At 40.3% G+C, this 20965-nt stretch overlaps 3 protein-coding genes across 5 annotated transcripts in view; 1 reads left to right on the forward strand and 2 right to left on the reverse strand.

Moving 5' to 3' along the window:
• Window positions 1-20965, reverse strand: part of LOC309496967 (NLR family CARD domain-containing protein 3-like) — a 291539-nt gene that overhangs the window by 191825 nt on the left and 78749 nt on the right. The window contains exons 4-6 of one of the 2 annotated variants that reach the window (XM_082167163.1): window positions 17179-18970; window positions 16743-16916; window positions 7966-8139 (exon numbers count right to left, since the gene is read on the reverse strand). In XM_082167163.1, coding sequence (XP_082023289.1) covers window positions 7966-8139; window positions 16743-16916; window positions 17179-18970 — 2140 coding nt within the window. The remainder of the gene's footprint in view (window positions 1-7965; window positions 8140-16742; window positions 16917-17178; window positions 18971-20965) is intronic. The other variant, XM_082167162.1, reaches the window with a different exon arrangement.
• On the forward strand, window positions 1053-2934 carry LOC309497018 (putative nuclease HARBI1). Its single transcript, XM_082167270.1, has 2 exons — window positions 1053-1428; window positions 1875-2934. Exons 1-2 carry the CDS (start codon window positions 1207-1209, stop codon window positions 2919-2921), a joined length of 1269 nt encoding a protein of 422 aa, XP_082023396.1. The 5' UTR covers window positions 1053-1206; the 3' UTR covers window positions 2922-2934.
• Window positions 3041-6083, reverse strand: LOC309497044 (uncharacterized protein). 2 transcript variants are annotated; one of them, XR_014205318.1, is made up of 5 exons: window positions 5666-6083; window positions 5035-5128; window positions 4837-4924; window positions 4388-4739; window positions 3041-3127 (listed from the first exon to the last, which is right to left on the reverse strand). XR_014205318.1 is itself a non-coding variant. In XM_082167305.1 (4 exons), the coding sequence occupies exons 1-4, from the start codon at window positions 5730-5732 to the stop codon at window positions 4497-4499; spliced, it is 492 nt and encodes a 163-aa protein (XP_082023431.1). In that variant the 5' UTR covers window positions 5733-6083; the 3' UTR covers window positions 4273-4496. The 2 variants fall into 2 exon arrangements, 1 of the variants encoding a protein (XP_082023431.1); XM_082167305.1 differs by lacking the exon at window positions 3041-3127 and having other exon boundaries at window positions 4273-4739.

The raw sequence follows: 20965 nt of genomic DNA on the forward strand, positions 1-20965 counted from the left end.
TTCTCGGTCCGTTCGTTGGCTGGTGTCCTTGTGCCTGGGTCTGCGGCGTTGATGTCGGATGGTTGAAAAGTCTTTGAAGTTGAAAGCGTGCGTTGCAGCCATGAATCGTGGACCGAAACTTTGCAGCAAAACTTAACTTAAAACCGAGACTTTCAATCGGGAAAGAAGAATAACACAAAAGAAAGAAAGAAAATGAGATACGGAAAGGAGCTAGATGACTGGAAATGAATCTAACCCATCTGATCTTAATTTGAGTTGATCTGCTCGTCTGTTAACGTTACATGGTTACTATAACCATCGTCTGCCGTCTCCATCTTTGTTCTGCACTTGTTGAGAGGTCTTCTGTATCAGAACATTTTGAACGAACTCTCTGAGAGAGAGCACAGAGAGAGCTCTTCTCTATCAGAACATTTTGAACGAACCGAGAGAGAGAGCGAACAGAGAATCCAAGATTTTAAACTCAAAGTTTGTCCCCCCTCCTGAAGAGAGCGGACCAATTAGACACTGGCTTTGTTTGCAAAGTCATAAATCATGTCTTCCCTGGGGGTTCTCTATTTAAAAACCAGATGCAACAGTTTAGGCATGATTTCTAATTATCCGAATATGAAACATTTTACACAGATTTAATTCCAGTCATCTTGCTAGTTGTGTTCGTAAGATAGCATTGATATGAAACGGTACACACTTTCATTCATACTTCTAATAGTTATAACACTTACATGAATTATATGGGATCAAAACATATTATCTTATTAAAATATGCATATAAGTGGTGGAAACCACACAGGATTAGGTAGTTGCATGATTGTTTGATCCTGAGTCCATTGAAAATTGTTCTTGAATGATTTTATGTATAGTTATTGGTAAGAATCAGTTCTCTGGTTTGACGAGAAAAAGAACTCTGTTTGTTCGTTCAGAGGTCTTAAGGAGGAGGGGTTCAGGAATGTTGTGGGTGTTCGGTAACATCTGCTGGTATCGATCCGTCTTGCAAACTATCAAAGTTGACCAATAAAAGTCGTTGGTCCGCAGACTTCCTGGAGACTGTGAATGGCTGCGTTCCAAACCACATACTCAATGAGTAGGTACTTAATTTCAATGAGTACTTACTTAACGAGCGCTAAAAGAGTAGGTACTTTATCGCCAAATCTCGTTGAGTATGGATGCGATCCGGACATCATCCGCCATGTTGACGTTATCATGTGACCTATGACGTTATCACAAGCGCAACAATTTAAAAGTTATGAGCAACAGGTGCACCGGCATCTCACTGCATCAGTAGGCTACAACCTAACAGAACGGTTTTCATCAGCGTCTGAAATGGTTGGCATGTCTGCAATAGTTAGACGAATGTGTGCCCAAAGGAGACGTCGGGCAGCCGCTCGGAGATCTCGCCTTTGGAGAAGACTTATGTTTTCATACTCCAACAAAGCAAGTATTACTACTTAAAAAAATAAGATTACCCCAGAATGAATTGCATTACTAGCCCACCCCACCACTTATGGACAATAATAATGACAAATGCTGACCAGCACTTAATTATATAACATTTTCTTAATTAAAATTATATATTTTGGTAAAACAAGCAAACTGTTGTATTGTCATATGACATAGATGTATGAATACACACTAGACAAATGCAGCTGATGTGAATACATACAATTTCATTCAAGCAATGATTAATGCAAGAATTCATGAAATTAATATTTTATTGAAACATGAATAAATATTTTATATATAACATGAATAAAAATAAGTAAATGAATGAATAAAAGATATCAAATAATCACAATAAATAAATACATATACAAGTCAATACCATATGAAACATTGCTTTATTCAAGCTTTTTGTTCTAACAAACTATCTATATTTACAGGCGGTGAACCCCACATCATACTGCCATCTTAACAGAGCTGTTCCCATTCTGCGGCTCTATTTTGATGAAGCAGCTGACCACCGTGCCCACCTTCGCCTGTCTTTGCCGTCCATCATGTCCCTCATTGCTGCAGTCAGACTGGAATCGGACCATGGATGGGAACGGGAGATTGAGGTCCTTGTGTTCCTGCACTGGCTGGCCCATGCAGCATCCTACAGGGTGGTGTCGCAGGCCTTCGACATCCCAAAGACCTCTGTGTATAACATTGTGCACAGAATGAGCAAGGCCATCATGGGAATTTTGAGGAGGGTGATCTGCTTTCCGACCGGAGATGACCTGGAGGCAGTGGGAGCAGGATTTGCACAGCTGGCTGGGTCACCAGCTTTCAGCAGAGCAGTTGGTGCAATAGACGGCTGTCATATCCGTATCAAACCTCCAGCAAATAACTCCCACTGTTACTTCAACAGGAAGCTGTTTCACTCCATCCAACTCCAGGCCATCACTGATCACCGGGGGAAATTCCTTGATGTCTTTGTGGGATATCCTGGGTCTGTGCACGATGCCAGGGTGCTGAGGAACAGCCCTGTGTATGCTGGCAGCCTTTATCCTCCTGCAGGCAAGTGCATCCTCGGGGATGGAGGCTATCCTTGCCTGAGTGCCCCCATCTGCCTCATCACCCCATACAGAGAGCCAGTACAGAACCCTGTGCAGGCTCGTTTCAACAGCAAGCACTCCCGTGCCCGCAACATCGTGGAGAGAGCTTTTGGGATGCTGAAGACACGCTGGCGCTGCATTTTCTTCAAGGCCTTGGAGGTGAGCCCTGCCTTCGTGCCTGAGGTTGTTGCGTGCTGCGCTGTGCTTCACAATCTCGCTCTAGTCAATGGGGACATCGTTGAGCCAGAGGATGAGGAAGACCTTGATGACGGCCTCCCTGATCCCCACAACCTTGAAGCAAGAGTGGGAGAACATGTGCGGGAGAATCTGGCTGCTGCTGTGTCTGCTCCAAACATCCCTGTGCCTGCTCTCCATGAGCACGACTACCTTTAAAACATTTAATAAGATTAAAATGTTTTACAATTCATGTTGTCAGCATTCTGTTTCTTGCCAAATGTAATTTTATAGGTTTACAATTACATGCAAATATTTGTTAGAGCTTTACTACCTTTGTGGGCTAAACCACTGAACTGGTTAGCAGACGATTGCTGGTCGATCAGCAAGGCTCTTTACTCCAGGCTGGCCCAGGGTTATTGTCCCTGTAATAAATGCATTTAGTCACTTTGGATAAAAACATCTGGCAAATGCATAAATGTGATTGATTTTTGTAAAGCTTTTTTTTTAAACGGTCTCAGGCATAAACGCTCAAAGCTGCTTATTTCGTCAAGGTATTACTATAATACAAAATGCATACATACATTTACTACAATTTCTATTTGGTGGGTGAAAGGGTTAGTTCACCTCAACATATAAATACAGCCATTATTTATGTGCTTTCATGCTGTTAGATCCCTCTGTTTTTTATTGTTTAAATACAAAAGGGGATTTTTGTCAAGTTTGTTCTGCTGGTTTCATACAATATCAGTCAATGGAGCCCAACTTTCAGAAGCTTCCTGTCATTTTGATGATGCTTTTGAAGCTTCTGAAAGTCTATTGAGTGGTATTGTATTAAACCAACAGTACAAACCTGACCAAAATCACCTTTTGTGTTCAGAAAAAAAAAAAAACAACAACAGAGGGATCAAACAACATGAAGGGGAGTAAATAATGACTGAATTATTTGCTTGGGTTCATTAACCCTTTTTTTGCTTGGGTTCATTAACCCTAGTTAATGCAAAACTTAAGGTAGTTTGTGTAAACAGTCTCAAGTTCAGCTTAGGTCATGGAGGGCTATTGTCCAACCCTAATTATACACACCTGAATCAATTTAAACCAATTAATAACTGACTACTTGAAAATCACAGACAGGTGTGCTGGAACTGAACCCTCCATGACCTGCCTTGAAAATCCCTGCATGAGCTCTGTGTGCATTTAGAAGTTTTTTTTTTGTTTTTTTTTACATTACATCACACATTCACTAATTATTCATCACTTCATAAATATTTAATTTATGAATTTTATCACAATCTTAAAGTATCACTAAATTTCTAGAAGTCTATAATGTAGGCTACTGTGAATGCCTAGAAATTGTTTGTTTTATATACATAGTATTGTACAAAAGTCTTAGGCCACCATTTGTTGTTGTTGCACAGTACTGTGTGTGTGTGTGTATATATATATATATATATATATATATATATATATATATATATATATATATATATATATATAATTTATTTCATTTTAACCCAAATGTGTAAATGATCATGATCATAATATGTTTTTTGTCATTGATTTTATTTTTTGGCAAGAATTTCAAGCACAGAAAGGAATTTTTCATCCCTTTCTTTTGTTTCTTTATCTCTCCTTTCCTCTCTCTCGCTTGCCTCCCGGTGCCATCTCTCTTCTCTTTCTCTTACTTCTCTTTCTTGTCTTTCGTCTCTCTCTCGTCTCTCTCGTTCTCTTCTGTCCTCCTTCTCCTCCATTTCTCTCCACAGTCTCTCCTCCCTCTCAGCTGCTTTCCTCTCTCTACTCCATCTCCTGGATCAGGTCCTCCAGGTCTTTTACCCTTTTTCTGGGTCTTGCTGGCTCTGGCCTCACTGAGGATGAAGAGGCCACAGCAACATCCGGCCCACATGAGGCAACGAGGGCAGGAGGAGTGATGGAGGGTCTGCCCCCAATTGCCTCATCCATGGCAGCGTACCACTTCCAGGATGCTGCTGTGGCCCCTCCATCCTCAGTGCTCACCCCTGTCTGCGGACATTTCAGATCCTGCAAAAATGCACAAGCATGATACAAAAGCAGTCATTTTAACATCACAATATTTAATCATTTCATTTCTGTATTAGAAGTAACAAAATGATCTTACTTTGTATTTTTGTTTAAGGTTTTCCCATTTTTTTTTTACAAATGCTGCCGTCACCCTGCCTTGCAGGTCCTGCTCCACCACAAAAGATCTGCAGCAAATGCAGAGAAATCAAGGATCAAAAAAGTGCTGTAATATCTCTGTTGAAATATACTACAAATAAACAATTAAATAGATTTTTTATTATTTCTGTATACTCACTCAAAGCCTTTGATGGCAGCATTCCGCTTTCCGGTGAAGAGGGCTTCATGAGCCACTCTCCACCGGATAAGCAGATGTGTATGCTCATCCGTCCCTGTAACATCCAGACAAGATTTACGTTACCTCTGTGATTTATAAGCTCAATACTACATTTACATGTTGATCATAAATGTTCCACAATTTTTCAACAGTACTAATGGACAAATAAAATAGATTACTTGTGTTTAGTTACTTTATGTCAATTTATTAAACATTCGTCTAATGAAAACAGTGTTGACAACAGTGAATTCTCTTAAACAATAGTACACATATACATAACTCAGATGTCTATTTCATATCTATTAGACGTAGAAATATGCAATTCTTATATTAGATTTTCTTACCAGATATTAAATAGACATTTAGTAATTGTATTTAAGATGCATACGGTTTAAAATGTATGCAAATCCACTTTGGAGACGCATGTGTCCTTACTGGAGCTCCTCTGTTAGCTAACTTATACATAATAAAATGTGATTTACAGCAAAAACACAAATTTACCATACTATATAGCGTCTTTACATCTTCAACAATTCAACAGTTTACTGTACAGTAGTTGAACACATGCGATCATTTGATTTGTAATACTCACATTTGAAAACACTCTCGTCCGTCATCATTTGCGTCATGTTCGAGTATGACGTATCCTTCTTCTTCATCTTCTTTTTTAAGACGTATCCTCTCGCGTGGCCTCCTGGGATAGAAGAGTATCCATCGGTTGAGCACTCAAAAATCTGGCCGGAAGCAGTAAGCCATCCGGGAACTTCTCGCCTACTCTTTTATGAATACTGATGTTTCGAACGTACTGCTTCCTTCACGTACTGTTTTCGCCTACTATATAGTAGGAAAGTAGGCATATTGGAACGCACTTAAGTCCGAATCTCGCGATAATTCGTACGTCACCCAGGTAATTCTCGCCTACTCTTTTGGATTCGTACATACTTTTTCGCTCGCCTACTCTTTTTCCCATACTAAATAGTAGGGAAGTATGCGGTTTGGAACGCAGCCAATGATTCATGGCTCGGTTGGGTAATTTGAATCTGGAATGTGAAGGCTCTTGTGTGATGCCTTGGTCTCTGTCTTTCTCTTAACCAATCAGTAATTTGGCAACAAAGCTAGCATTGACCAGTTATGTGTTAGTGCTGGGGGCTCTTGTAATTAGTCAGACCGGTCGGCGCCTGGATCCCGTGACAAGATGGATGAGGATACGAAGTCCTGACCAAATCTTCCTCTTTGTTCACAGAGAGTTTGAATTAATATTCTGGAAGAAGATTAGTTTGTGTTTGGTTCATACTCATTGTCGCTACAAGGGGTTCACGCTATTTCTGAATCTGAATCCGAAGCAGTCACGTGACTGTGTGTGGAAACGAAGCTTCAGACGTCACAGATCACGTGGTTATGGCAAAACGAATCAAGCTCCGATACACTGCTTCAATGTGTGATGTTTTGTTTTTTTGATACAAGCTTCAAAGCCTCGGTGCCGAACGTCACATCACTAATTTTTAAATGTTTTTAATTGACCTTTTTGGGAAACACTTACCCTCTTGGCTTTTTGTATTGACTCCTTGGAACAACTGGAGTTACAGTTTTGCAATAACTTTATCATTAGCCTTCTACATTCAGCCCTAACAGCCTAGCTCTAACCTTGGTCCTTACAGTCAGAATGTATATTTATATGAAAACATCACAACCTTCACAATTTGATATTCATACTAAGCCATATCCTGTTCTCTTAAAAATGCATTGTTAGTGTTAATAAAAATAAAAAAATCCCAGCCAGCTGATAAGTAACTGTTTCAGTTAATCACCATTTGGTGTGTGGTGTTAATTTTGAACCCTGGCTGATGCTGGGTACACACCAAAAGATAATCGGGCTGATTTTGGGCCGATTTCCCCCCTTCCGACAATCCTAGCTATGTCCTGATTATCTTGATGGTTCTACAGATTATTTTATCAGATTTTCCCTTGGTGTGAGCTGTGTTAAGAGTGTCCGAACCTGCTCGGAAGAACATCGGAGCCGCCCCGATCGTGAATCGTAAATATTCAACATGTTTAATATTTACAGTCAGAAATCCTGATGTGTGGGGGGAACCCCGAGGACAAATGCGCGCACGCTCTGGAGATTATCACGTGAAACAAAACAATATCCAATCAGAAAGCGAGATGATGGAAGACAGAAGCGTAACAAACGCAGTCATGGCGCAGCACAAAGTGAAATTGATGTGGACAGCAGAGATGGAGGGATGGAAAAAAAACTTTTATTTTTTCCCCGTGAATTTTCTGTGAAAATCATTCCAAACACTATCATTGCAATTTCTTCCTGCATTATTCTGAAGTCTTGCGAGATTTTGCGAGATTTCCTGTGTTCACAGTCGAGACAGTCGAGAGGTTGAAAATCTGTTTGTGTGTGGTGTGCTGTCTTTGTCACATCATGGCACACCACATGCTATAAGAGCAAAACGGTTAAATCTAGGATTTGTTGTCCTCATGTTTGTGGTCTATCACATTTTGAGAATCTTATAAGTTGTAAAACATATTTTGGTGTGTACCCAGCATGAGATGCTAACTGTGTCCTGTGCACAGCCACTAGATGGCGCTACTAGCTTGTTCAGTGCTGTCGGAAGCAAATTATGCATGAAATAGAAGCATTTTACACTTTTAGTAACTTTTGAAAATACAATCTTCATACAGTCCATTCCCTTCCCTTCACCCTAAACAATGTTTTTCTTAAATTTATGCAGTCCCTGTGGGTCATACGTCTGTATAAATATGGAAAAATATCACATTCCTGCAAATGTTTTGTCTCTTGGGGTGCTAAGCAGCCGCTTACCACCCTTATTGGTTAAGTCAGCCTCTGATTATAGCATAGTTAATTATTTTAAAACCATTCACCTCAGTATCTCCAGCTGACAGTTTGGACTCTTCAGTCCATCAGAAAGAAGCTTCACTCCAGAATCCTGCAGGTCATTGTTACTCAGGTCCAGCTCTCTCAGAAAGGAGTTTGAGGATTGTAGAGCTGATGATAAACTCTCACAGGACTGAGCTGTGAGATTACAGTTGTGTAGCCTGTGTAGAGAACAAAACAAAGAGCTGTAGTAATGCTTATTAACGTTTATAATCTGGAGCTTGAAAAACCTTTAACTGTAGTGTAAACTTCAATTAGTCAAGGCTGCAAAGCCGACTCCGTGTTACAAATATGTTAGACCTATCACTTCTGCCACTAAAGATTGCTTTATTAATAATCTTCCTAATCAGTTTCATCATCTCAGCATCCCAAATAGCTTTTAACCCCCTGAGGTCGGCTGTATCGCCGGCGATACCAGCTCGCTTTTTTTTTATCAGTGTAAAAGAAACTCATAAATTCTCTGTTGACTTTGATTTTCCATAGGAGTTTCATACATCAATCGATTCTGTTAAATGTGTATTATTTTTGTGTATACTCACAATAAAAACAAAGTGTTGTGCTTTTTGCCAAATAAAGAAAAATCAACACGAAGCGAGTTCTGCCTTCTCTCTGCCAGTGAAGTCCATTCTGAAACACGTCAGAAAATGAACAATAACTCAGCGAATACTCAGTCAAACAGGCATACAGACACACAGGCATGAAGCTTGAATTCTCTTCTTTTAAATGAAGTAATTTATATAAAAAACAAATATTCTCATCTTGTGAAATCTGTATTAAAAGAGAGCGATTCCAGTCGAGCTCATCTCAGCTCATTACGTTTTAATCGGCCCCGCCCACGGAGAGCGCGCGCTATTCAAACGCAAATGACTGAGACGATCCCATACAAACTGTGAACGCCCACATATCAGCTCGAGAAAACATTCAGATCAGTGTACTTGTCTACACTGTCTCGCAGCGCTGTGAGGAATAATAATAATGGAAAACGTACCTCAGAAGTGCTGGTATTTCGAGGAGCAACGGATGGAATACTGTAGTAAGTTTTTTTTCATTCTCAAGTAAATCGCGTTTCTGTGTGAATGAATGAACGGCAGAGATGCGCTGTTTACCACAACTCGCAAAAAGACAGTTTAAATTTGAATTGCGTTTCTGTGTGTGAATGAATGATCTGCTTTTAGCAAACTATTTTGCTATACTGAGTAAAAAATGACTGAAATATGTTGAAATAAAATGTATTTGTATAAGCAACGTATTAAACTGCAAATTAACATTTATATTCCTTATAATAAAAACGAAAGACCTATGTTACAGACAAATGAAAGACAACATTTCGTTGATTTTGGATAGATTACACATTTTTACTGTAAAATATCTGCCACCTCAAATAAGCTTTTGTTTGCCAATTTTTGCTAATATGTTAAATATAGTATGTTTTGTCAATGTAGGCTATATTCGAAGTAATGAATCCTTAACTTTGAAATATGTATGATAAAATGTATACTTTAGTTTTTACAAAGAAATATTACACTTCAATTGTTGTTGTAATTGTAACCTTTTTAATAAAAAACATATATTTACAAGGTAGATGTAAACAAATTTTAAAAGGTAAATATAAGCCTTTTCTTTAAATAATTTTTTTTGTGTTTTATTATTGACAAATTTGGGGAGAGGATACATATTCCAAAACTGAAAATACAGTATGAGAATTAACTGCACAATTACTAGACATGTTTTCCTTGGATATTATACAATTTGCAAGCAAAATTTGTGAAAAAAAAAAAAAAAAAAAAAAAAATTGACATGCTTCCAACTGTGAACCAATTTGGTAGAATATATATATATATATATATATATATATATATATATATATATATATATATATATATATATATATTGCTCTTGCATTCTTTCTTGTGGCTATAGGTGACACACCTGAATGAATGGCTCATTAAGTATGTGGGCCCCATTGTCTCCTCAGGTGTGAACCACTACATATGCATGATGCTGTTGAATGGTTGACGCCCCTTGCGCATATTGCCTTTACAAACAAAAAGTGTTTTACAAGATTTAAATCAATGTATTGTGTTATGTGAATGATAAGGGCAGGATGATTTCACATCATTTTGAAGAAAAAACTCTAGGCAACGACATCCATTAGTCAAAAGTCTTATTGACACATATTTAGTTTTGTGGCCTTATTTCAGAAACTTTAGTTTTTAGTTTTTTCAATAACCATGCATAAACATTATTCTCTCAAAAATACAAACATGTACATGCATGTTGCTCACATATTATGGTAGCCCTGTTTGTGCTAAATAGAGTGTAATTATACCTTTGCCATTAATATGTTTATAAGCAACTGAAAAAAGCACAAATGTCAGGGCATGTCAGAACATCTCAAGGACCCCAAAAACCCCTCAGACCCCAGAGGGTTAAGAACTAGATATTGTGACAGAAACTTTTAACTCTCTCTTTTCCAGCACTTTAGACACAGTTGCTCCTTTGCGCTTAAAGAAGATTAAAGAAAATAGTCCAACGCCGTGGTACAACGAGCACACTCAGGCCCTTAAGAGAGCAGCCAGAAAAATGGAGCGCAACTGGAAGAAAACAAAACTAGAGGTATTTCGCATTTCATGGAATGAGAGTTCGATTGCATACAGAGGCCTTAAAAGCTGCTAGATCTGCTTATTTTTCAAACCTATTAGAAGAAAATAAACAAAACCCTAGGTATTTATTTGAAATAGTGGCTAAACTAACGGAAAATAAATCCTCAACCCCAGACGTTTCCAAACAACACAGCATTAATGACTTTATGAACTTCTTTACTAACAAGATTGATAATATCAGGGAGAAAATTATAACTATGCAACCATCTACTACAGTATTGCATCAGGCAGTGCATTGTAGTCTCCCTGAGGAAAATTTTGATTCATTCGTTGCTATAGGAGAGGAAGAATTTACTAAACTTGTTAAATCATCTAAATCGATAACATGTATGTTAGACCCTATACCGACTAAGCTACTGAAAGAGATGCTTCCAGAGGTCACAGATCCTCTTCTTAATATCATTAATTCACCTTTGTCACTGGGATATGTTCCGAAAACTTTTAAGCTGGCTATGATTAAACCGCTTGTTAAAAAAACGCAACTTGATCCTACAGAATGTCAATTATAGGCCGATCTCGAATCTACCCTTTCTGTCAAAGATACTAGAAAAGGCAGTATCCTCACAACTATGTTCCTTTTTAGAAAGAAATTATATCTGCAAGGATTTCCAGTCAGGATTTAGACCGTACCATAGTACTGAGACTGCTCTCATTAGAGTCACAAATTATTTGCTCTTATCATCCGATCGTGGTTGTATTTCACTATTAGTGTTACTTGATCTTAGTGCTGCATTTGACACTATCGACCACAACATTCTTTTAAATAGGCTTGAAAATTATGTTGGCATTAGTGGAATTGCACTAGCATGGTTTAAATCATACTTATCTGACCGTTATCAGTTTGTAGCAGTAAATGAAGAGATGTCTTATCGATCACAAGTTCAGTATGGCGTACCACAAGGCTCAGTACTAGGACCGTTGCTGTTCACTCTGTACATGCTACCCTTAGGAGATATCATTTGGAAGCATGGCATTAGTTTTCACTGTTATGCTGACGATACTCAGCTCCATATTTCTTCACGCCCAGACGAAACTTACCAATTCACTAAATTAAAGGAATGCATAGCTGATATAAAAAAATTGGATGACTAGTAATTTCCTACTACTTAACTCTGAAAAAACAGAGATTCTAATTATTGGATAAAAAACTTCCTTACGTAATAACCTAGAATACTGTCTAACACTTGATGGCTGCTCTGTCAAGTCTTCGTCGTCGGTTAGGAACCTGGGTGTGCTCTTTGATAACAATTTTTCATTTGAATGTCACGTGTCTAGTATCTGTAAAACCCCATTTTTACATCTTAAAGATATATCTAAATTACGCCATATGCCCTCATTGACAAATGCGGAACAATTAGTCCATGCGTTCATGACCTCAAGGCTAGATTATTGTAATGCTCTACTGAGTGGTTTCCCTGCACGCTTAATAAACAAACTACAGCTAGTTCAAAACGCAGCAGCTCGAGTTCTTACCAGAACCAGGAAGTATGACCATATTAGCCGGGTTCTGTCAACAGTGCACTGGCTCCCTATTAAACATTGTATACATTTTAAAATATTGCTGATTACTTACAAAGCACTAAATGGTTTAGCTCCGCAGTACTTGAGCGAGCTCTTAACGCATTATAGTCCTTCATTATAGTCCAATTTTAGTGTCTTTGTTTATCCTGAGTTTTTCCCGCAGCCTGCCGGATCCAGGCCATATCCAGATCTGACGAAGGACCTTTGCCTGGACCCGATGACAACGCAGTGCTGAAGTGCCAACTAGTCTCTCCCTATGGAGGATCCCTTTACCACTCTACAGATAAAGCGGTTTTGGGAAATTCGTTTCACGTACCTACCCCAAAGTGACAAAATAAAATAAAATTCTGTATCAAAATTTTATAAGGTACAAGTACTTTGTTTAGGCCAGCCATTAGGGAGGCACAAGCCAGTGCACTCTTAGTGCCGGTCCCAAGCCCGGATAAATGGGGAGGGTTGCGTTAGGAAGGGCATCCAGCGTAAAACATGTGCCAAATCAAATATGCGGGTCACGAATAAGAATTCCATACCGGATCGGTCGAGGCCCGGGTTAACAACGACCGCCACAGGTATCGTTAGCCAACAGGGTACCGGTGGAAATTGGGCTACTGGTGGCCGAAAGAGGAGGAGGAGAGGAGGACGACGTCTACAGAGGCAGAAGGGAAAGGAGAAGTGTAGGAGAGTGGAGGTTCGGGTTGGTACTTTAAATGTTGGCACTATGACTGGTAAAGGGAGAGAGTTAGCTGATATGATGGAGAGGAGAAGGGTAGATATGTTGTGTGTTCAGGAGACAAAGTGGAAAGGGAGTAAGGCCAGAAACATTGGAGGTGGGTTTAAACTGTTCTATCATGGTGTGGATGGAAAGAGAAATGGTGTAGGGGTGATTCTAAAGGAAGAGTACAGTAAGAGTGTGTAGTGGAGGTGAAGAGAGTTTCTGATAGGGTGATGATCGTGAAGGTGGAAGTTGAAGGGATGATGATAAATGTCATCAGTGCCTATGCTCCACAAGTCGGCTGTGAGATGGAGGAGAAGGAAAGATTCTGGAGTGAATTAGATGAAGTGGTAGATGGTGTACCTAGAAATGAACGATTGGTGATTGGGGCAGACTTTAATGGACATGTAGGTGAGGGGAACAGAGGTGATGAGAAGGTTATGGGTAGGTATGGCCTAAAGGAGAGAAATGTGGAAGGGCAGATAGTGGTAGATTTTGCTAAAAGGATGGAAATGGCAGTGGTGAATACGTATTTTAAGAAGAAGGAGGATCATAGGGTGACCTATAAGAGTGGAGGAAGGTGCACACAGGTGGACTATGTTCTATGTAGGAGATGCAACCTGAAGGAGATTGGAGACTGTAAGGTGTTGGCAGGGGACAGTGTAGCTAGACAGCATCGGATGGTGGTCTGTAGGAGGCGAAGAAGAAGAGGAGGAGAGTAAGGACTGAAAGAAGAATAAGATGGTGGAAACTGAAGGAGGAAGACTGTAGTGTGAGGTTCAGGGAAGAGGTAAGACAGAGGCTCGGTGGTGGTGAAGAGGTGCTGAATGATTGGGAAACTACCGCAGGAGTGATGAGGGAGGCAGCTAGAAAGGTACTTGGTGTGACATCCGGAAATAGAAAGGAAGACAAGGAGATGTGGTAGTGGAATGAGGAAGTGCAGGGGAGCATAAGGGGAAAGAGGTTAGCAAAACAGAAGTAGGATCGACAGGGTGATGAGAAAAGTAGGCAGGAGTACAAGGAGATGCGGCAACAGGTAAAGAGGGATGTGGCGAAAGCCAAGGAAAAGGCATACGAGGAGCTGTATGAGAGGTTGAACACTAAGGAGGGAGAAAAGGATTTGTGCCGATTGGCCAGGCAGAGAGATCGAGCTGGGAAGGATGTGTTGCAAGTTAGAGCAATAAAGGATGGAGATGGAAATGTGTTGACTAGTGAGGAGAGTTTGTTGAGAAGATGGAGGGAGTATTTTGAGCAGCTGATGAACGAGGAAAATGAGAGAGAGAGAAGGTTGGATGATGTGGTGTTAGTAAAGCAGGAAGTGGATAGGATTAGTAAGGAGGAAGTGAGAGCAGCGATTAAGAGGATGAAGAGTGGAAAGTCGGTTGGACCAGATGACATACCGGTAGAAGCATGGAGATGTTTAGGAGAGATGGCAGTGGAGTTTTTAACCAGATTGTTTAACAAGATTTTGGAAGGTGAGAGGATGCCTGAAGAATGGAGAAGGAGTGTGCTGGTACCGATCTTTAAGCATAAGGGAGATGTGCAGAACTGCAGTAACTACAGGGGAATTAAGTTGATCAGTCACACCATGAAGTTATGGGAAAGAGTAGTGGAAGCCAGGCTGAGAGAAGAGGTGACCATCTGTGAGCAACAGTATGGTTTCATGCCGAGGAAGAGCACCACAGATGCCTTATTTGCTTTGAGAACGTTGATGGAAAAGTATAGAGAAGGACAGAAGGAGCTGCACTGTGTATTTGTGGATTTAGAGAAAGCGTACGATAGAGTGCCAAGAGAGGAGTTGTGGTATTGTATGAGGAAGTCAGGTGTGTCAGAGAAGTATGTGAGGGTGGTGCAGGACATGTATGAGGACAGTGTGACTGCAGTGAAGTGTGCAGTAGGAACGACAGACTGGTTCAAGGTGAAGGTTGGACTGCATCAAGGATCGGCCCTGAGCCCTTTCCTGTTTGCAGTGGTGATGGACAGGTTGACGGACGAGGTCAGACAGGAGTCTCCCTGGACTATGATGTTTGCGGATGATATTGTGATTTGTGGTGAGAGTAGTGAGCAGGTTGAGAAGAGCCTGGAGAGGTGGAGGTACGTGCTGGAGAGGAGGGGAATGAAAGTCAGTAGGAGTAAGACAGAGTACATGTGCGTAAATGAGAGGGAGGGCAGTGGAGTGGTGCGGTTACAGGGAGAAGAGGTGAAGAAGGTGGAGGAGTTCAGGTACCTGGGGTCAACAGTGCAAAGTAATGGAGAGTGTGTTAGGGAAGTGAAGAAAAGAGTGCAGGCAGGGTGGAGAAGAGTGACAGGAGTGATTTGTGATAGTAGAGTATCTGCAAAAATGAAAGGAAAAGTTTATAGGACTGTGGTGAGACCTGCGATGTTGTATGGATTAGAGACAGTGGCATTGAGTAAAAGGCAGGAGGCGGAGCTGGAGGTAGCAGAGCTGAAGATGTTAAGGTTTTCGTTGGGAGTGACGAGGATGGACAAGATTAGAAATGAGTTTATTAGAGGGACAGCGCATGTTGGACGTTTTGGTGACAAGGTGAGGGAAGCGAGATTGAGATGGTTTGGACATGTGCAGAGGAGTGACATGAATTATATTGGTAGGAGAATACTGAGGATGGAGCCACCAGGAAGGAGGAAAAGAGGAAGACCAAGGAGGAGGTTCATGGATGTGGTGAGGGAAGACATGCAGGTAGTTGGTGTAAAAGAGGCAGATGTAGAGGACAGGGTGGTATGGAGACGGATGATCCGCTGTGGCGACCCCTAATGGAAGCAGCCGAAAGAAAAAGAAGAAGTACTTTGTTTAGGCTTGGTTTGTAGGGAATTACAAACCTGCGCACATATATTCAAACGCACATAACTATAGAACCAATTCTTAATGCACATGTGAACGCCATCAGCGTTTCTCACAGGTTCGCGTTTAAAGTCTGTGTAGAGAGAATGGTGTCGTCTTAGCGGCCCCTAATTTAATAACAAATGATCGTTGCGACGGAAGCGAATCAATCAAAAATAACTTTAGCTGGAAAATAACTTTATTAAAGAACCGCTATAAAGCCAAAACAATCTATGTTACCATAAATTATACGTTTATCTCTGTAAAGCTGCTTTGAAACAATCTACATTGTTAAAAGCGCTATATAAATGAGGATGACTTGACTTGACTAGTGAATTAAGCCAAGCTAAAACAATTATCTCTTCATAAAACATTAAACCAGCATTTATTTTCACACACACACTACTTTTATAAATTTTTCTGAACTGTCTAGGCCAGCAAGATGTTTTTAATTGACCTTTTTGGGAAACACTCACCCTCTTGGCTTTTTGTATTGACCCCTTGGAACCCTCACAGCCTAGCTCTAACCTTGGTCCTTACAGTCAGAATGTATATTTATATGAATACAGCCATATCCTGTTCTCTCAACAATGCATTGTTAGTATTAATTAAAAAAAATCCCAGTCAAATGATAAGTAACTCTGTGTCAGTTAATCGCCATTTGGTGTCTGGTGTTAATGTTGAACCCTGGCTGAGATGCTAACTGTGTCCTGTGCACAGCCACTAGATGACGCTGCTAGCTTGTTCAGTGCTGTCAGAAGCGAAACATGCATGAAATAGAAGCATTTTACACTTTTAGTAACTGTTGCAAATTCAATCTTCATACAGTCCATTCCCTTCCCCTCACCCCAAACAATATTGTTATTAAACTTATGCAGTCCTTGTGGGTCATATGTCTGTATAAATATGGAAAAATATCACATTCCTGCAAATGTTTTGTCTCTTGGGGTGCTAAGCGGCCGCTTACCACCCTTATTGGTTAAGTCAGCCTCTGATTATAGCATAGTTCATTATTTTAAAACCATTCACCTCAGTATTTCCAGCTGACAGTTTGGACTCTTCAGTCCATCAGAAAGAAGCTTCACTCCAGAATCCTGCAGGTCATTGTTACTCAGGTCCAGCTCTCTCAGAAAGGAGTTTGAGGATTGTAGAGCTGATGATAATCTCTCACAGGACTGAGCTGTGAGATTACAGCTGTGTAGCCTGTGTAGAGAACAAAACAAAGAGCAGTAGTAATGCTTATTAGCGTTTATAATCTGGAGCTTAAAAAACCCTTTAACTGTAGTGGATTAAGCCAAGCTAAAACAATTATCTCTTCATAAAACATCAAACCAGCATTTATTTTCACACACATTACTTTTATTCATTTTTCTGAACATTCTAGGCCAGCAAGTCACCCATTTAAAATGAAGGCAATTACAAAAGACTAACGGTGTTTATAAATGAATGTAAAGGAGACTCTTACAGTGCTCTTCTGGTGTTTCTGATCACCGGCAGCAGTGTCATCAATGCTTCATCAGATCTTCTGTATTTCTGTAGTTCAAACATCTCTTGAGTCTCTTCTGACATCAGGAGCACAAACACCAGACCAGACCATTGAGCAGAGGACAGATTCTGTGCTGAAAGTTTTCCTGAGCTCAGAGTCTCCTGGATCTCCTCCACAAAGTTATATTTCAGTTCACTCAGACAGTGGAAGAGATTGATGGTCCTCTCTACTGATTCCTCCTTCTCTATTTTCTTTTTGATATAGTCAACAGTTTTTTTCATGTCCCCTGTTTTCTGTTCCAGTCCTGGCAGTAGTCCCTTCAGGTCACTCTGATCGGACTCCAGACCCAGGAGGAACCGGAGGAAAAGGTCCAGGTGTCCGTTCTCACTCTGTAAAGCTTTCTTGACTGCAGCATTATAAAGCTTAAACAGTGGCTTTTTGGACCGTTTCCATGTCAGTTTTTCTCTCCAGGATTGAAGAAATAGGTCAGCTTTCTCATCTTTGCCCATCATAAACACATAAAGAGCAGCAAGGAATTCCTGTACGCTGAGATGTACGAAGCTGTAAACACTTCTGGCTGAAACAGCCCTTTCCTCCTGAAACATTCGAGTGCATAACCCAGAGTACACTGACCCTTCACTGACATCTAGTCCACATTCCTCAAGATCTTTTTTGTAGAAAATCAGGTTTCCTTTCTCCAGCTGTTGAAAGGCCAGTTTCCCAAGCTTCAGAATAATCTGATCAAAAGACACTGCATTGGAATTAGGTTCGGGCTCATCACAGTATTTTTCTTCCATCTGTTGCTTCTGAGAAATTAAGAAGCTTGTGTACATCCCTGTGAGAGTTGTGGGAGTTTTGTCATTGCTCTCTTGAGCCAGTAGAGGCTGAAGAACAATAAGAGAGATCCAGCAGAAGACGGGGATGTGGCACATGATGTAAAGACTCCTGGATTTCTTGATGTGACTGATGAGGTTTCCAGCAACCTCAGGACTGCTGTTATTTTTGAAGTATTGCTCTTTCTGCTCATCGTTAAATCCTCGCACCTCTGTCACTTGATCAATGTAGTTTCGGGGTATCAGACTGGCTGCTGCTGGTCTGGATGTGATCCAGATGAGAGCAGAGGGAACCAGATGTGCCTTGATGAGGCTTGTTATTATCTTACTCACTGTTGTTTTTTTGTGAACATCTGTAAATTTGCCACCCTCTTTAAAGCTCAAAGGGAAGCGACATTCATCCAGTCCATCAAAAATGAACAAGACTTTACCATCACCTTTAGGAAGAGAAGGTAGTTCTTTAGGATCACTAAAGAAGTGTTCGTGAAGCAGTTCCATGAGACTGCGGTTCTCTTTAATCAGGTTTAGCTCACGGAATGGCAGAGGAAAAATGAAGGTTATATCCTGATTGTCTTTTCCTTCAACCCAGTCAAGGATGAATTTATTGACAGAGACAGTTTTTCCAACTCCTGCGATCCCCATCGTCAGTACTTTTTTGTTTCGTTTAAACATGTCATTACACTTGATTGCCGTCTCCTTGGCAGTCAGTTGGTTGTGATTTGATTCGATCTGTATAACTTCATGGTCATTCACTCTTCCTCCAGTCTCATTCTCCACCACATATAAATCAGTGTAGATATCGTTCAGGTATTCCTGATGACCCGTCTCTGAATTACCAACTAATATCCGCTCGTAGTCCTGTTTTAAATTGTCCTTCAGTCTGATACTGGTGTCTGTGTAATCATGAAGAGTAGCTTCTCTATCGTCTGCAGTTGAGCCTTTAAGAAATAGGGAAAAAGACAGCAAAGACTAAATGATCATGTTTTTCATAAAGTCTGAAGACCTCTATAATAAAGAAATGATGGTTGCACCTTGTTGTTTCTCTAGTGTCTTCGTCACTGAGGTTTTTTGTGGCTCTGTGAGGAAAGAGAAAATGAGTACATTTATACAAAGGAAAGAGACAATAGATACAATTACACAGAAGAATAAAGTGGCAAGTACCTAAATCATTTCTGAGCAATATGGCTGCACACTAAACTTCCTTAAGAATAGGATTCACCACTACTGAGCATTATTTAATATATGATTGTTCATAAGCAGTTTGTCTCAGAAAGCACAGTTATTGTGTCTTTTTAAACATTACAATTTATTATATTTGTATTATATGAATTGTATTATAGTCATTATTATTATTATATGTATGTATATATATATATATATATATATACAGGTCCTTCTCAATAAATTAGCATATTGTGATAAAGTTCATTATTTTCCCTAATGTAATGATAAAAATTAAACTTTCATATATTTTAGATTCATTGCACACCAACTGAAATATTTCAGGTCTTTTATTGTTTTAATACTGATGATTTTGGCATACAGCTCATGAAAACCCAAAATTCCTGTCTCAATAAATTAGCATATTTCATCCGACCAATAAAAGAAAAGTGTTTTTAATACAAAAAAAGTCAACCTTCAAATAATTATGTTCAGTTATGCACTCAATACTTGGTCGGGAATCCTTTTTGCAGAAATGACTGCTTCAATGCGGCGTGGCATGGCCGTAATCAGCCTGTGGCACTGCTGAGGTGTTATGGCGGCCCAGGATGCTTCGATAGCGGCCTTAAGCTCATCCAGAGTGTTGGGTCTTGCGTCTCTCAACTTTCTCTTCACAATATCCCACAGATGCTCTATGGGGTTCAGGTCAGAAGAGTTGGCATGCCAATTGAGCACAGTAATACCATGGTCAGTAAACCATTTACCAGTGGTTTTGGCACTGTGAGCAGGTGCCAGGTCATGCTGAAGAATGAAATCTTCATCTCCATAAAGCTTTTCAGCAGATGGAAGCATGGAGTGCTCCAAAATCTCCTGATAGCTAGCTGCATTGACCCTGCCCTTGATAAAACACAGTGGACCAACACCAGCATCTGACATGGCACCCCAGACCATCACTGACTGTGGGTACTTGACACTGGACTTCAGGCATTTTGGCATTTCCTTCTCCCCAGTCTTCCTCCAGACTCTGGCACCTTGATTTCCGAATGACATGCAAAATTTGAGCAACCACTGAGCAACAGTCCAGTGCTGCTTCTCTGTAGCCCAGATCAGGCGCTTCTGCCGCTGTTTCTGGTTCAAAAGTGGCTTGACCTTGGGAATGCGGCACCTGTAGCCCATTTCCTGCACACGCCTGTGCACGGTGGCTCTGGATGTTTCTACTCCAGACTCAGTCCACTGCTTCCGCAGGTCCCCCAAGGTCTGGAATCGGTCCTTCTCCACAATCTTCCTCATGGTCCGGTCACCTCTTCTCGTTGTGCAGCGTTTTTTGCCACACTTTTTCCTTCCCACAGACTTCCCACTGAGGTGCCTTGATACAGCACTCTGGGAACAGCCTATTCGTTCAGAAATTTCTTTCTGTGTCTTACCCTCTTGCTTGAGGGTGTCAATGATGGCCTTCCCCACATGGAAAGAACCTATATAAACATATATGTTTTAATATATGTTTTGATATATGTTTTTAATATATGTGACATATATAAAATTGGCCGTTTTCCTATATTATATGTACATATATGCACCTACATGTTCACCTATATATGCTCACCTATATGTTCACATATATATGCACCTATATGTTCACCTATATATGCACCTATATGTTTACCTACTATATATTAGTAAAATTATTAAAATCCATAGCTACTAGGCCTACACTGTAAAAAAAAAAAAATCCCGTATACAAACGGTAAATCTCTGGCAGCAAAGTTTCCAGA

The sequence above is a fragment of the Leuciscus leuciscus genome, assembly GCF_965113295.1.
Source record: "Leuciscus leuciscus genome assembly, chromosome: 4".
Classification (NCBI taxonomy): Eukaryota; Metazoa; Chordata; class Actinopteri; order Cypriniformes; family Leuciscidae; genus Leuciscus; species Leuciscus leuciscus.